The 15,931-nt window shown below is 46.0% G+C and overlaps 1 protein-coding gene across 1 annotated transcript; it reads right to left on the bottom strand.

The window, feature by feature from the left end:
- Positions 1 to 7,220: 7,220 nt before the first annotated feature.
- Positions 7,221 to 15,467, bottom strand: LOC106737420 (serine protease inhibitor Kazal-type 6). Its single transcript, XM_014597538.3, has 4 exons — positions 15,390 to 15,467; positions 12,900 to 12,925; positions 10,242 to 10,369; positions 7,221 to 8,205 (listed from the first exon to the last, which is right to left on the bottom strand). The coding sequence occupies exons 1-4, from the start codon at positions 15,442 to 15,444 to the stop codon at positions 8,160 to 8,162; spliced, it is 255 nt and encodes an 84-aa protein (XP_014453024.1). The 5' UTR covers positions 15,445 to 15,467; the 3' UTR covers positions 7,221 to 8,159.
- Positions 15,468 to 15,931: the final 464 nt, after the last annotated feature.

Here is a 15,931-nt window from a genome sequence, read left to right as displayed (position 1 = left end):
CCTGTTCCTTCCTACTAGCATACCCACTTCACCCCACATCTTAGTTTCATCTGCAAACTTGAACAGGGTGCTTTCTACCCCCTTGCCCAAGTCACTGATGAAGATGTTGAATAGTGTGGGTCCAAGGACTGAGCCCTGAGGAACCCCACTGCCCACATCCCTCCAGTTCAAATAAGACCCATCCACCACCACCCTCTGGGTGCAGCCCTCCAGCCAGTTAGTGACCCATCTGACTGTGTAGGCATTAACACCACTGTCTCCTAGTTGCTTACTGAGAATGGGGTGAGAGACCATGTCAAAGGCCTTCCTGAAGTCCAGAAAGACTATATCCACTGCGACACCTGCATCCAAGGACTTGGTGACCTGGTAATAGAAGGCCACCAGGTTGGTTTGACAAGACCTGCCTCTAATGAACCCGTGCTGGTTGCCCCTGAGCATAACCTCCCCGCAGGCCCTTCCTGGATGTGTGCCAGGATAATTCTTCCGAAAAGCTTCCCCAGGACCGAGGTAAGACTCATGGACCTATAGTTTCCTGGGTCCTCCTTCCTCCCTTTTTTGAAGATGGGGACCACATTGGCCCTTCTCCAGCACATTGCCTGAGTGCCATGACTGCTCGTAGAGCTGTGCCAGAGGTCCCGCAATGACCTCTGCTAGTTCCTTCAGCACTCTGGGTGGAGATCATCAGGACCTGCGGATTTAAATACATCTAGTCCCTCCAGAAGTTCCCTGACAAGGTCCTCATTAACCCTAGGCCTGGGTGTGCCACCCACAGGGCCCTTGGGGGGGCCAGTGGGGGAGATATCCAGGTCCCTCCTCAGAAATACGGAGGCAAAGAAATTGTTGAATATGTCAGCTTTATTGTCAGGTGAGATGACCAGATTTCCTAGCGTGTCCTGCAGAGGCCCCATGTTACCTGGCACCTTCTTTTGCCCCCCTATGTATTTGAAAAAGGACTTCTTGTTGTCCTTGATCTGGGTTGCTAGTCCCAGTTCCATTTCTGCCTTGGCCTTCCTGACCGCCCCCCTACATTCCCGAGCTACCGAGGTATAGCCCTCTCTTGTGATGGCCCCTCCCTGCCAACAGGTATATGCCTCCTTTTTTGTTTGGAAATGTTCCCGGATGCTTTTGGTGAGCCATGGGGGCCTTTGCGCCCTCTTGCCCCCTTTGATTCATGTAGGGATCACTTCCCTTTAAGCTTGGAGGATCGTCTCCTTAAGGAGCGACCACTCCTCCTGAACACTCAACTCCCTCCAGCTCTGGGACCTCAGTGCTTCCCCCACTAGTCTTCTTACCTCATTAAAGTCCACCCTCCTGAAGTCGAGGGCTGCTGCCTTGCTGCAGGCTTTCTCCACCTTGTGCTGGATGGTGAATTCCAGCAGATGATGATTGCTATCACCTAGGTGGTCGAGCACCCGCAGACCCCGTACCAGGTCGTTGCCCACGGCCAGGACCAAATCCAACAAGGTATCTTCCCTGGTGGGGCTGTGTACCTCCTGGGTTAGATGGAGGTCCTGTATGTCAGTTAAGAATCTGCGTGAGTGGTCAGACCTGGCTGTCTGCTCCTCCCAGCAGATGTCTGGAAAGTTTAGTTGATTTTCCCTTTATGAACATTGTTCTTTCAGTTCTGTCTGGAAGCAAAATTGCTGAAGGAGCAGAGAGAGGTTGGTTTTGTTGATTTCCCACCACCCCATAAAACAGTTCTTCTCATAAGAGTCTCACCATTGCAGACCCAGGAATTTTAGTTATTTTGATATTTATAATTAATCAGCAAACTACATGTAGGCTTAGCAGAATTTGATTTTTATTTTTTCATAATGTCGACAGCTAAAATTCATGTTTATTTTCAGGGATGTATTTGGTAGTCGTGTTGGTCTGAGACAAAAAGAAATGTGGAGCTGTAGGACTCTTGGTTCAGAGATACCTTTTATTGGACCAACTAAGAAATTACAAAAAAAAGTATCTTCTTCTGCAAGCTTTCAGGCTTACGCACTTTTCCTCTGGCTCACGGAAAATTAAAGATGGTAAAACATCCCAACAGGTAGGAAATAAACTTCATTTTTGCACAGAGGAAGCTGAAGATGGAAGTCTGTCCCTCTGGGTCCATGAGAGTGTCTTTTTGATGAGTCATTAGGTTGCCCATTGTTTTCCTCTTTAACCCTTCTCTTTCTCCATTGTTCAGTAATGGGGTAAGGATTCCCTGTCAGAGTCCCCTTTTTATATATGTAAATTATTAATGATGGAAATATTTTTCCATTGGACTGTGAGTGTGAGGGGAAATCATTGTTTATCAATGTTTATTAGTAAACCCAAATCCTGCAAAGCCTAGGGTTACCATATTTCCAGTATCTAAAAAGGACATCTGTGGAGGGAAGGGGTGGTGGGGGGAGGGGAGACTTGATTGGGGGGGGGCCTGTGCCCTGCCTCTGCCGCTCACTCCTAAGCCACAGACCCCCCCAACCCTGCTGCTGCCTCTCACTCCTGACCGACTGTACCCCACCACCCCCCAGCCCTGCTGGTGCCCCCTACTTCTGACCCACAGCCCTTGCCCCCTGCCCTGCTGGTGCCCCTCACTCCTGACCTGCAGCCCCTGACCCTCCACCTGGCCCATGCCTCTCACCTCTGACCCACAACCCCTGTTCTCCACCCCCCCGGCCCCTCACTCCCAACCTGCAGCCCCCCTGCCTGCCCCAGCCCTGCCCCTAACCCACAGCCCTCTGGCCCACCCCAGCCATGCTGGCCACACAGCTCACATGCGCACCCGCACACACATGCTCTGTCTCTTTGTATCTCTGCCTCTCTTACCTGCAAGCAGCTTGCTGTGGCCCATGCACAGAGCACATGATCCCCCAACAGCCAATCACTGTGCCTTGCTGCTCCCAGCCCCAAGCAACCAAGCTGGAAGTGATGAGGAAAAGTAGAGGCAGAGCAAAAACCAGACATTTGCTTGCATTTTAAAAAGCTGCCCTGACAGGGGGCCAAAAAGCAAGACATATCTGGTAAAACCTGGACGTATGGTAACCCTAGCCAAGCATAACTACATATCCCCACCTTGGAGTCTCTATTCATTACCAGTTTATTTTTTAAAATAGACTCTGATATTGCAAGGAATGAAAGCAGCATCTTGGTAATAGTTTCAAAGTACGTTTGTTTGTAAAGAGAGCTTCTGCAAATAAATGTCTGCTATTCACACTGAAAGCATCTTCTCATTTTTATTATTATCTGGATTGTATATCCTTGCAATCCACAATTTGCTTGGTACTTTGCAATGCACAATGATAAAAACTCTCTGTGCCCTTGCTATATTGAAATGATTCAGTTTCCTGAATAGTGTGCAGTTGCTTTTGGGAGGATAATAATGCTGGAAAGAAAAACACATTTTGTTTGAATGTAGCTTCTACCAAGAGGAACACATAGACCAGTCCTCCTGTCATCCATGTGTGCTTGAGGGGAGGATCTGATTCTTTTGGTGTGAATAACAGGCATTTATTTGCAGAAGTTTAATGGAAACTTCAAGACTTTTCCTCTAGGTTGCATTATATGGGGAAAATATGTCGTGCAATGAGACTCTCTGGGGGTTTTTTTTTAATGCGGCAGCTTTAGGTTGAAGCTAGGTTCCCATTTCAGCTTGATATTTGACTCTTCTTTTCATAAGAAGAAACCAAACCTTCTTGAAATTTTGGATATAGTATTTTTCCTGTGCTTGAGATTTTCCAGTAATTTAGCTTACGTTCAAAAAAGAAACAAAGATATGGAATTTTAAAAATGAACCTAGAATTTTAAAAATTATTGTGGACCATGTTCCTAACTTCCGTTTGGCTCATAAATCTCCAAATTGCACCACTTGGAAACTCAGTATATGTTTTATTGACTCTGCTGAAGGGAGAAGCCATTTCATAAACAGAAAGGATTCCAGAGGATAGTTGAGGAATTGTTTTAAAAAAAGCCTATTGAGGGGTGCATGCTCTGTGCCATCACGCTAGTTTGATAACCGTGTCACCTCAGTGCTTCTTGTTTACCTATATAAGGACAGATTCTTTTCTGTGCCAAAATCTTCTTGATGCAGGGATTAAAGAGTTCAGGTGTTGGCATTAACCTCAGAGCAGTCGAGAGACCATGTATCACCAAAGAAGATCTCGGCGTACTCATTACCCATTTATGTGGAACCCAGCAGGGTTTTCTGACAGCCCTGCCATCTTGGTCACATCATGAGTCCTGTGATTCTTTGCCTTATCATATGCCAGGGGTCAGCAACCTATAAACCAGATCTGGAAAATGAAGTGATTTTATCCAGCCCACTAAGCAGAAGCTGAAGTCATGGAGGGAGGAGGAGTCTGCTTCAGGGCTGATATACCTGGTGCCAGCCCCATGCAGCATGGGCTGTTGAGGGCCAGACTGACTCAGCAGGAGCTATGGAGGGGTGGCAGTTAGTCTGGATTAGGCCCATGGAGATCAGGTAGGTGGCCAGGAGTGGCAGGGGGCTGGCGGGAAGCAAGCTGGGCCTATCTATGTGCTGAAGGGTCAAGCAGAGTGCTGAGAAAGCAGGGAGGGCTCTGCAGGGACAGTGTTGGGGAAAGCTGGAGTAGCAGGTCAGCCTGTTGTATAATTGGAAGTCTTGCTCCAGCATCAGGTCAGCACATTCACTTCAGTGAGGGGTTGGTGTTCTGTCCAGCCCCCAACCATACCTTGGGGTTGAGCTGTTTTAATTTGTCCTGCTACTAGTGCTGGATTAGTGACCCCTGTCATACAGTTTTCTGGCAACAGTTTTTCTTGGTTTTATGAGTTGCATACAGCAATGTAGGGCCATGGTTGGGCATCTGGTGCAAAGCAGAAGTGGTGACTTCTAGTTGCCACAGCAATTGCAAATGCAAATGCCCAGGTGATGGCAGCAGCTATTCCTTTTTTGCCCTCCCAGCCCCCTCAAGTTAGTGCCTAGGGCAGTTGCCCCTGTCTCCCCCACTTGGTTATGCCAGTGGCTACTGGGTTTTGTGCAGACTGGTAAGTTCCAGGTTTGAAAAGCTTCAATAGTTTGATGCAGTCTCAAGTATTAGGGGTTTGGAAATTTCTCAGGGAACAGTTAAATGTCTTCAGGATCTCTATAAAGAAAGACAGGAGTGGCCCAAATGTTCCTTATTTGTAATGGGATCTATCTGACCAAACTGACTTTACGCCAGGCAACAAGAGACAAAGACCTTCAGATCCACCATAAAGTAAGGGGTTAGTGTAACTAGAGAGCCCACTTCATAGAAAGGTAGCTATGTAAAGTCAGCACATTTTAAGTACTGTGCTCATGCTGGTATTGATGAGGGAGAGTGGTAGCTGGCCACTCTAATGAGAATGCTTCATCTAAGAATGGGATGGGTGCAGAAACATAAGATAAAGCATTTATCTACTCTGTTGTCTGCAGCAAACTTGCCAGAAGAATTGAGGCTTTCATCGCCTTTAGAGTTTCCCACAGAGAACCCCTTCCATGGAGATCTCCTAAGATTTTGAATATATGCCCTGCTTAATCCACTAAGTCAGACAGCTCTGGACAACATCCAGGGCAAAGTGCTCTCTGATGTTTAGACCTTTCATAAGGATTTCCTGCAGTGCTGCTGTTGAAGATAGTCATTGTTATAGTTTTGGGGGTTTTTTTGTTTGGGTACTGTAATATTCTGTGAAACAGAGGTTATGAGGTAGTACAGCACTCTCCAGTAAAGGGGGACAATTACTACATGTTATTGGCATTACACAGTTTGTTTTGATAATTGGTCTTGAGAACTGCTTATAAGTTTTCTGCTCAACTTTTTTGGATGAAGAATGGTCCTTCTATCAAACAGTAATCTTCATATGCAAAAATAATTTAAAAAAAATCAGTTTAATTGGTCAGAGTCGGTTTTATTACAAAAAAGCCTCCTGAGAACTGGAAAATTTCCAGTTGTCAAATTTTTGATAAAAAGCTAACATTTTCCAGAGGTGAATAATCATTTTGGCTAAGTACAGACATTCAAAAAGCCAAAGGCAAAATTGATCTCGATTACATGGTTTTCTGTAAGTGGCATAGTTTAGATCAGTGGTGAACAAAACACACATTTGCCCTTCTGTGGTGGTGGGAGGGGGGCAATTCTCAGACCAAGTTCTGCCATTTTTAAACAAGTCTATATGTGCAGAACTTCTGTTCTGCTACCGATATAAACTGGTTTTGTGTGCCAAACTTCTGTTCTGTTACAGACATAAATCAGTTTCCAATCACCAGGGATCCAGGTTTTCCATTCCCCGTGGAAAAATGCCGCAAAACATGATTTTTCTCATTTTAAGGAGAAAAAAGTGGATTCTCTCTAAGGAGAAAGAGTTCCAGCCTGCAAGGGGCTGAGGGGAGTGGGAGGAAGGCGATCAGGTAGGGGGCATTATATGCAGGTGTGTGTGCAAATGTACATGTGGTAGCCAGGCAGCATGAAGAGCAGCTCTCTGCAGGTAAGTTGAGAGTGGGGGTGGAGGGAGTTGAGGCACTCCCATAGTGAGGGAGGGAGGGAGGGACTTTGGCAGGGAGTTTGGAGGCACTGCCCAGCCAGGAGGATGCATGGAGCTTATGCTGGGGTGAGAAAGCACAGCCTCAGGGCCTGGGTAGGGATTGGGACAGAGCTGCTGGTAGATCATCTGGGACATGGGTGACTGGTGCCTCCTGGCTTTGTGGCGGACACCAGCGGCTGATTGCCCACAGGGGGGGGTGAGTGGCGGATTGCTGAGCCCAGGAGTGCCACTGGAAAAACCAGAAGTGCCGCCAGTGCTTCCGGGGGGGGGGGGGGGGCAGGGGGCTGTGGACCTTGGTCCTTGGCTCCATAGGCCTAGCAGCTGGGGGGCCCCTTCTGGCAGGGCTTGGGGGGCATGGGTAGGGTATAAGGGTATGAGGGGCACCAGCAGTGCCAGAAGGTTATGGGTCAGGAGTGAGGGGCACTGCCAGAACTGGGGGGGCAGAGTGGGGGGGGCTGTGGATGGGAAATGAGAGGCACCAGCAGGCCCAGGAGGCTGTGGGTAGGGAATGAGGGGCACCAGAACTGCTGGGGGGCTGTGGACGAGGAGTAAGGGGCAATGACATGGGGATAGCGCCAGCATATCAGGGCTGCTCAGTGCCACAAAGCAGTGGGGGGACAACCACACCTGGCCCCGCATCCTGGTGAGCAAAGGGGACAGGGGATGCTCTGATTTTCCATGATAAAAAATCCCAAAATCAAATGCCAAAATTTGTAGGTATTTAGAATTTATTTTATTACAGTGATTGAGGCACTGGTAGACTTCCAAATTGTTTTAAAAATGTAAATATTTCAATAGCACATTGTGCTCAACTGATACTAGTACATAGTGGCAGTTCATTTTAATTGCAGAAAAACGTGGATTTTGGTAGTTTTTAATCAAAGAATTTGGATTTTTTTAAAAATCCAACAAACTGGAATTCCAGCACATCAGAGCATGCTCATGTACAGACAGCAGCCTCCATGCTCATGTTTTGTCCATTGTTTTTTGTTTGCATCATTTTCTCTTAGCAAAAATGTATGGAATACATAATGTCGGTAGAGGGCATTATAGTTTATAATAAACAGGATCAGTTAGTACATGTTATTGATATTTGACCTTTTGTTCTGTAGAATTCTCCGTCTTGGAGTTAATATGCAGCTGTGAGAGCTGAGAGAGCTGAAGAGCAACCAAAATATTAGGCAGGAAATTAGCTGCTTTCAAGCCATGTGCCTCCCAGAGATTCTGGGTATTAGACGGAAAGACTTAATCACAAGGAAATGTAAGAAATCACCAATTGGCAGCCTGGCTCTACCACAAACCAAAGGAAGTGCTGAAGAGATTTGTACTCCAGAAGCCAACCCACAGACTTCCTTATAAAGCCATCAACTGTGAAACAACAAGTGTGAGGAAACAAAGGTCCTGTGAGAAACCTTAAGAAGATTCTTTAGTACAGAGGCCAGAGCAGTTGATCTTAAAACAACAGAACAGCTGGAAGCAGCAGCTGATGACAAAGAGAGGAGGGTCTTCACCTAGTTTCCACCTTTTGCACTAATGCTGACAAAGGACAGATGAAAATAATAGCAAAAATGCTATGATGTGATTCAGTGATCTTATCCAGTGTAATAGCATAATGGGGAGTTCAGCACTCGGTGGTATTGCAGATTCATTCAACAAGCACCAGCTTGTTTCAGACGAAGCTTTCCTTCACTTTGCCTGCAAGAAAAGGGAAGGTCAGAGGAATAATTAGAGACAGTAACTTCATGTTCCAGATTATAATTTCACTGAATAAGGTTACCATATTTCCAGTATCAAAAAAGAGGACACCTGTGGGGGAGAGGGCCAGAGGTGGGGGCAGTGATATGCCCGTGCCTTGCCTCCGCTCCTCACTCCTAAGCCCCCTGCCCTGCTGGTCCCCCTCACTCCCGACCCACAGCCCCCCAGCCCTGATGTCCATGCAGATCCTGCATGCATGCTTATACACACACACACACACACACACACACACTGTCTCCTACCTGCCTGGGCCAGTGCACAGAGCACATGACCCCTGACAGCCAATCACCTTGCCTGCTGCTCCCAGCCTCAAGCAGCCAAGCTTCTAGTTCCCAGGAAAGCAAAGGCAAAGCAAAACCCCAGACATTTGCTCACATTTTAAAAACCTGCCCAGACATGAGGACAGGAGGCTGAAAAAGAGGACATGTCTGGGAAAACCCGAATGGATGGTAATCCTAACTTAAATCCCAGACTAACACCACTTGCTGATAGGAAATGCTATGCGAATTTGCAATTTTCTATCAAATCAACATTCAGAGCTAATACTTTTCCCTTCAAAGATTGTAATAAGGATGTTTATGCTGACTATCAAAACTTCTAGGGTCTGAAAAACTGGATGGGAAATTTTACAAGAAAAGGTTCTCTTTCTGTGATGTGCCAGAAATGTTGAAAAACAGCCTTCTTTTTGCAGCATTTTGCTCCAAAGTTTCTACGTGAATTCAGAACATTCAATTACAGGAAAATTAAAGTAACAAACTGTATTTTAACTAAATATGGAAACTGTGGTTACAGTTCTGAGCATAGATTCGGTTACTGCATGGGCTACCCAATCTACTTGCCTCACACCTAGGGCCTTGTTACATGTTACACTTTTTGCTGCTCGAATGACGGGTGTTAGTGCTAGCTCAAGTTTGGAGCAGTCACATCTTAAGGCTAAAAACCTTCTCTGACTGTCCTCCATCCGAACAGCTGTGATTTGCCATTAGAGGCCTGGTGAGCAGGGGCCTGACTAGGAGCTACAGCTTTGAATTGCCACAACAGGGCTGCTAAGGTGGGGGTATGTGAGAGGTGGGTTGCGGGGTGGGGGCAGGAACATAAAGCTGGGAGGGTGAGAGTTATTAGGATGGAGCTGGGTAATGAAGTGGGAGGTGGAAAAGAAATGGGGTGGGGAAAGGGTGGGGAAATGAAAGAAGTCATCCACTGAAGCAAGCGTGGCTGGTGAACTCAGATTGGTGGAGAGGCACATGGGAGCGGGGAGGCTTGCAGCCGACTGGGAGCGGGGTGGGGTTTCTAGCTGGCTGGGAGCAGGGCAGTGTGGGGGGGCTGAGCGCTCAAGCTGGGAGTGAGGAGGCGGCAAAGCCCCCTGCTCCTGGCCAGCTGCAAACCCCATGCTGCTCCTGGCCGGCTGCAAAACTCCTCTTCCCCCTGGCTCCTGTGTGCCGCTCCACCCACCCCACCAGTATGAGTTCACCAGCCATGCCTGCACTGAAGGATAACATAAAGAGAAATTTAAAAAAAAATTAAAAAGGAATAAAGACTAAAGAAGGTCTCACGTTTTACTAAATTGGGATTTGGGATTGGGTTGTGGGGTGTGCTGGTCATACTTCCTGGGGTGGCTGGGAGGTGGGAGCAGTGAGGGAAGGCACTTTTGGGAAAGCAACTGCCGCTTCCCTGGGAAGGAAGCCCCAGCTCATGGGGACCTGATCCAGCCCCCTACCTTGTTTCCTCCCCCACCTCCCCCTGACCCCACTCCTGGGCCCGTCCATACCCTGCAACCTGTCTATGTGCTCAGCAGGCTGTTTGCCCAGGTTTGCACCCCTGGGGATAGGAAGGTCGCACCCTCTGGGGTTGGGAAGGTCACACCTTTGGGTGTGGGGGGGGGAGTTGCCTTTGTGCCAGAACTGTCCCCTGGGCAATAGAGCTCAGGGGTGGAAAGTTTGTCCACAGAGAACATAGTTACTACTTTCTGTACTTACAAGACTGCTTTACAGAAGGAACACTTGTTGCTATAGGTTTTGCCATCAGAGCCACAACAGGGGTCATAGACCCTTACGCAGTAGACAGGTTGGCTTCTCCCAAGAGGCTGATACTCACTGCAGTCAACCTGCAAACACAGTTACATCATTTCATTTTAAACCCCTTCATTCCTCTCCTTTATGAGTACGATGGCAATGAACTTGTCAGCTTTCTGGACCAGATATTCAACTGATGTAAGTCAGAAAATCAGTGGAGTTAAACTTTTTATATCAGCTGACTGTTTTACTGCTACCTATCGAACAAGGAACAATTAAAACTATGGAAACAACACACCATTCTTTTCCACTGACAAGGAATATCTGAGATCAACAGAGCCAGGTATATGACTTCTCTATGGACTCTGCCAGCTCTCTGAGCTAGCTTGTATGGAAAGGATGGCCACAGAGAGGGCAGTAGCTCTGCTAAGGCAGTGGTTCTCAACCTTTTTAGAATCAAGACACTTCTTGTTAGACTCAAGGCACCTGCTGTTCAACTCAAAGCACCCCTCAGAAAATGCCAACTCTTAGTGTTCACTTGTTTCTTGAGTACAGAAAAATAATAGAATGATTCTTCTGTTGCAAAGAACACAAAAAGACCATAACAGGTCAAACTGTTTTTAACACTGGATTTCTGTTCGAAATCTCTGGGTTAATATTGTCAATGCTAATAGGGCTAACATTGTGTGGTTACCTGAGGCATGCTTGAAAGGGTTTCCAGGGCAAAGAAACTGGAAAATATTTCACAAAGGTTTGTATGAAAAACTATACTATCAGGTGTCATTGTGAGTTCTTCTTTATTGTAAGGCATTCTGGGAGACTTTGGTTTCCAGAGTGCCTATAAATTACCTTCTCTTATCTCTGACAGCAGAACCTCCCAACTTGGAATTGAGAGAGGACAAATTCTGTGGTTAAATATGGTGGTAGGCATCTTTCAGTTATTGTACAGCTTTTAGCTACTAACGATAAAGATTCTTGACTGAAACATCTCAGTTCAAATCTACCTGAGTACGATGTTAACTGTGGAATGCTATACCAAACTGTGGATAGCACAACAGATATTAAACCACCTACCTTTCTCTGACCTGAACTACCAGCCATGTGATTAATTACCTTACTGATCAGGGCCCTATGTTCTGTTTATCAAGGACTCCCCTATGATGATGAAAGATCCTATTTAGCAAGTAAGGTAAAAGGTGAAATCCTGAGTCCAGGGAAGTCAGTGGGAGGTTTGCCGTTGACTGCAGTCCTGCCAGGATTTCACTCAAAATGGTTCTGGATCTAAACCTAGATCTGGATCTAGAACTAGATCCAGATATGGCTTTGCCTGGGATCGGTGGCAGATCTGAAGGGAGAGGTAGGGGACGGGGACCAGTACCCCTGCTTTTCTGGTCCACCCAAAGGGGACTGCCTGGCAGTGGAAGCAATATTTCTATTCAGGCAGCACTTAGGGAGTCAATTGAATTCATGGCTCATTATCATCTACCTGATTCCTCCTAAACTTTTCATTCCACAGGTGTTAATGACCCTCTCTCAAGCTACCCTTTCTTCTGCAATTCTATGGTCTGTTAGCTGCTCCTAGTAACACAGCTCCTATTTCACCACATTGCAGGCTATTTTTACCTCATTCCAATAAAGATATATTTGTTTTTGCTTTGGTCTTACATTGACTAATTTAGCCCTAGGCCCCTTGCATATTGTAAAGCTCCTGGTTTATTTTTAACTAGAGAAAAATGTATGTTGTTTTATATATGGTGATGCATCTTAGCATCTGTACCCCTCTTTTAAAAAAACCTAGATCTGCCCATGCCTGGGTTAGTATAGGAATAGCACATTTTACATTCATTCAGGGTGGGAATGTGGACAATATGATGCTTGGGTTCCTTCCAACCCTATGATGATGTGTTTGTGTGTCCATCTTCATCCCCCCTCACCATGTCCCTTTTAAACGATCTTCCTGAGCTGTAATTAATTAGGACCTGGGAAGAAATTGTAGCCTGAGATTTCTCCTGCTGGCTCATTCCTGGTTAAAGAGAGGAGAGGAATGTCCAGAGTTTGGACAAGGGACTGGTTATAGGACATCTAATTGATTCTGGCCCATTTGGCTGGCACTAGGGTGGTAGAGAGGTGTATCTCTGTACCTAAAAACCATTGTAAAGTACTGATGGATGCTGCTGCCAGTGGAAGTAGCCAAACAAATGCAGCATGACCTGAGAAACTATTGCACTTCAGCTAAGAAAGCAATGTAGCTTGGTAGGGGGCTCTCCATCAACAGAGGGATTATGGAGGCAGAGCCAGGGCAGCAAGACTGCAGGATCAGCACTGCTGTAAGAGGGAAGGTGGCCAGTTTGGGACTAAGAGACTGTGCTGGAGCTGTCTGGACTCTTACTAGTTTGTGGTGCATTAACCTGCATGTTGAGGTATAATCGATTGGGTACAATCATACGATTGTTGGAGGCAGCACACGTGACTCCCTGTGATCCTGCACTTTGACTCATCCCTCATGTTACCGAAGGATCTGTCTCTATTCATATGTAAGCAGTGTTTTGTTGCTGAGGGATACATTTATTTCTGGGGCTCATTCCTGCCTTCCCCCAATAGAACTGAAGAACAATGACTCACCTCTTTCCCAGTTTCACAGGTAGCACCTGAAACAAAATCATAGATACAATGATCAAACACAGCCAGGAGTAGTTCGACATACTGGGCAGCTTGGTGCACAAGGATCATCTATAATCCTCCTCACAAACTTTTAAGTAAATGATGGCAGAATTTTTCAGTATAAATAATAGATAGCAGCAGTAATTACACTTCACAGAAGGAAATCAGCTAGTATTTGTATAAGGCACTTCCACATTTTGATGACATACTAATTTATTTTTTTTTTTAGAGTTCTGTTTGCTGTATGATCTCTTCTGTAATAGCCTTGACTTTCAAAGAGTAAGAGACACCAAAGTGCTCTGTACGCAATGTCCACAAATTATGATGTTCCTGGTTGAGTGGAGTATGTCCCAAAATGTACAAACAACAACAGTTTCTACTGAAATTTTCTTTATTAACACAGCCTGTGATCAGTTAAAATCAAAGAAGGGAAGTGAGTAGTATAAATAATGCACAGGCCTTGTGTCAGATGTTTCATTCTCTTATATATCACCAAGTTCACCAAAACTACATTGATGTTTACATCATTCTGGAACTGGATCAGGTTCCACCACTTCTAATAAAATGTAGATACATGCATTCCTGATCTGAACTGGCTGTTGCCAAATGTGTTCTTGTACCTGCCTGCCCCAAAGATCTTGCAATCTAATTGAAAGGCATATAGGTTCAAGATAAACTGCGAAAAACAGAGACACCAGAGCAGATCAAACTTTTTTCCTGAAACAGTTCTCTATCCAAAAATTCTGATTCACTGAACCTGAAATATTTATTGTGGACATGCTGATTTCAATAAACTGTTCAATAGGGAAATTTCAGAACTATTCAGAACAGAAATGGGGTAATTTTGTCTTGAATGTCTTGTTTTGTTTTGACATTGTCATTATGTTTAGCTTTTGCAATGTAACATACTATAATCTTGAAATGAAAGGACAAGAGAAGGTTGCTTCACTGTTTCCAAATTGATTTTTGTTTTAAATGTTTATTCTGCAAAACAGCGGTAGTAAGTTCTAGGGCTGTGTAAAGCTTTGGTCCCTGATTCGATTTGGTGAAGATTTGGCTTGATTCGGTGGCCAAATCTTCAAATCTGAATCAAATCAGGAGACCCTTTAATCTCTCCGAATCCATTCAGAGAGATTTGGAAAGATTTGGTGATTCGGATATAGACACAGCTTTAAATGTTTTTTCTACGTACCTCGAGGTAGCAGGAGGCTCGTGAATGCTGAGATGCTGGGGCAGATGGAGCAACCTACAGGAGCGTGGGGGGTCCCCAGCGTGCTTGGCAGCAGACCCGTAAGTGGACTGGAAGCATTTCCAGGTCCACTGGGGAGTGTGCGGGGGCTCCCCCTGCATGCCCCCTGCATGCCCCCACCTCGGTGACTGGTGCCTCCTGGGTCTGGGGAGGCACCCAGGGTCCCCTTGTGGTGATTGCTGAGCCAGGGGGCACCGGGGAGTGGGGGCGGCTGTGGTGTGCTTGGCAGTGGACCCGGAAGTGGACCGGAAGTAGTTCCAGTCCACTTCTGGGTTTGCTGCTGAGCACGCCCCCTCCCCCCCGCCCCCCAGGCTCCTGTGGGATGCTCCATCTGCCCCAGCATTGCAGCATTCACAAGACATACCTGGTACCTGAAGGTATGTAGAAAAAACATTTAAAACTGTGTCTATGGCCAAATCTCTGATTCTCTGAATTAGCATTGAATCTTCAGATTTAGATTCGGCCAAGTCGAACTGGGGACAGTGATCCGAATCAATGAATCGAATCCCTGTCCCCAATTTGGGCTGAATCCAAATCGAATATGGCCCATTTCTCACACCCGTAGTAACGTCATTGTTGGCCCAACTCAGAACATATCAAAATCTCACCCCAAAGGAACTCCTGCAGGATGTACTATCCATTTCCTGACTAGCTCCGTATTACACCACATTACAGCTTGTGCACCCCCATGCTTCTCTTCTCCCTCTCCCATACTGAATCTATCACTAACCAGGGAAACTAACATCATGTAAAAGATACCACCATAAAGTCATGCTGCCTTAACTACTCTTAAACAGATTACTGGACTCATCCCAATCTACATCACCACAAAGACTAGGTTCCTACTACTCAAACCCATTAAACATGGTTAGATACTGCTTGCTGTCTGGTGTGACCAAGGAAGAGTTCACTTGGTTTGCTTTTCTTTTAGCCCAGCCACCAGTAATTACCATCCTACTAATCAATGCAGCTCCCCTGAAGCATTTAAATGCTAACACTTAGCCAGGCTTCATCATTTTTTACATTTGAATAGAAAAAGATCAAGCCCCTGCATCAGCCCAGAGAAAGGAACTCCCTAGATCAAAAGGTCCCTTTTCTCTCTGCCTAGAATCTTGTCTGGATGAACAAAATTGTATAAAGCACCACACATTGTGGCACCTGCCGTTTCTACAGCTTGCCAGGGAGCAACAAAAGTTACATACTTGATAAGCAGAAAGCTGCCAGAGTGAGGAGCAAGAGAACCCCTGCTATCTTCATGGTGCTGGGACAATCTGGCCTGTTTCACAGCTGTCAGTGCTCTGTCCTTCTACAAAGAGATTACATATATATGTCTTCTTGGTTATGAAATCATTCATGGGAATTGACAAAGAGCAGAGACAGGGTGTAACCCACTGAGTAGTGCCAGCCTGTATGTAACATTTTAAAAACGTGATCTTGGTAAGTACAGGCAGAAGGCAGGGCAGGGTGGTGCCTGACACCCTCCCTGGCCTTCTGTTTGCCTTTAGCTGCTTCTCTGTAAGTGCAGAGCAAACACAGGAGTCAGTCTGAACTTAATGATAAGGGAATTGCATTGGATATTGGACTATCTCCATGTCAAAGATTATCACTGCATCTGCATCGTCCTGCATTTTTATAAACAGTGACTCAATAGCTTGGGTAATCATGGCCCACCTGTTACTGCTTCAGTGACTCAGCTGTACATGACTCCTCCAAATGGATTTACAGTGGAACAAACTGATTCCCA

Source organism: Alligator mississippiensis, chromosome 9 (assembly GCF_030867095.1).
Source record: "Alligator mississippiensis isolate rAllMis1 chromosome 9, rAllMis1, whole genome shotgun sequence".
NCBI classification, from domain to species: domain Eukaryota; kingdom Metazoa; phylum Chordata; order Crocodylia; family Alligatoridae; genus Alligator; species Alligator mississippiensis.
This window is presented reverse-complemented; position numbering and strand designations above follow the sequence as displayed.

Coding starts and splice junctions, on each gene's coding strand:
- LOC106737420 (XM_014597538.3), bottom strand. CDS start 15,444: ATGAAGATAGCAGGGGTTCTCTTGCTCCTCACTCTGGCAGCTTTCTGC. Junction 10,370..12,899: donor CCTGTGAAACTGGGAAAGAG/GTGAGTCATTGT, acceptor CTGTGTTTGCAG/GTTGACTGCAGTGAGTATCA. Junction 8,206..10,241: donor TCCTTCTGTAAAGCAGTCTT/GTAAGTACAGAA, acceptor CTTTTCTTGCAG/GCAAAGTGAAGGAAAGCTTC.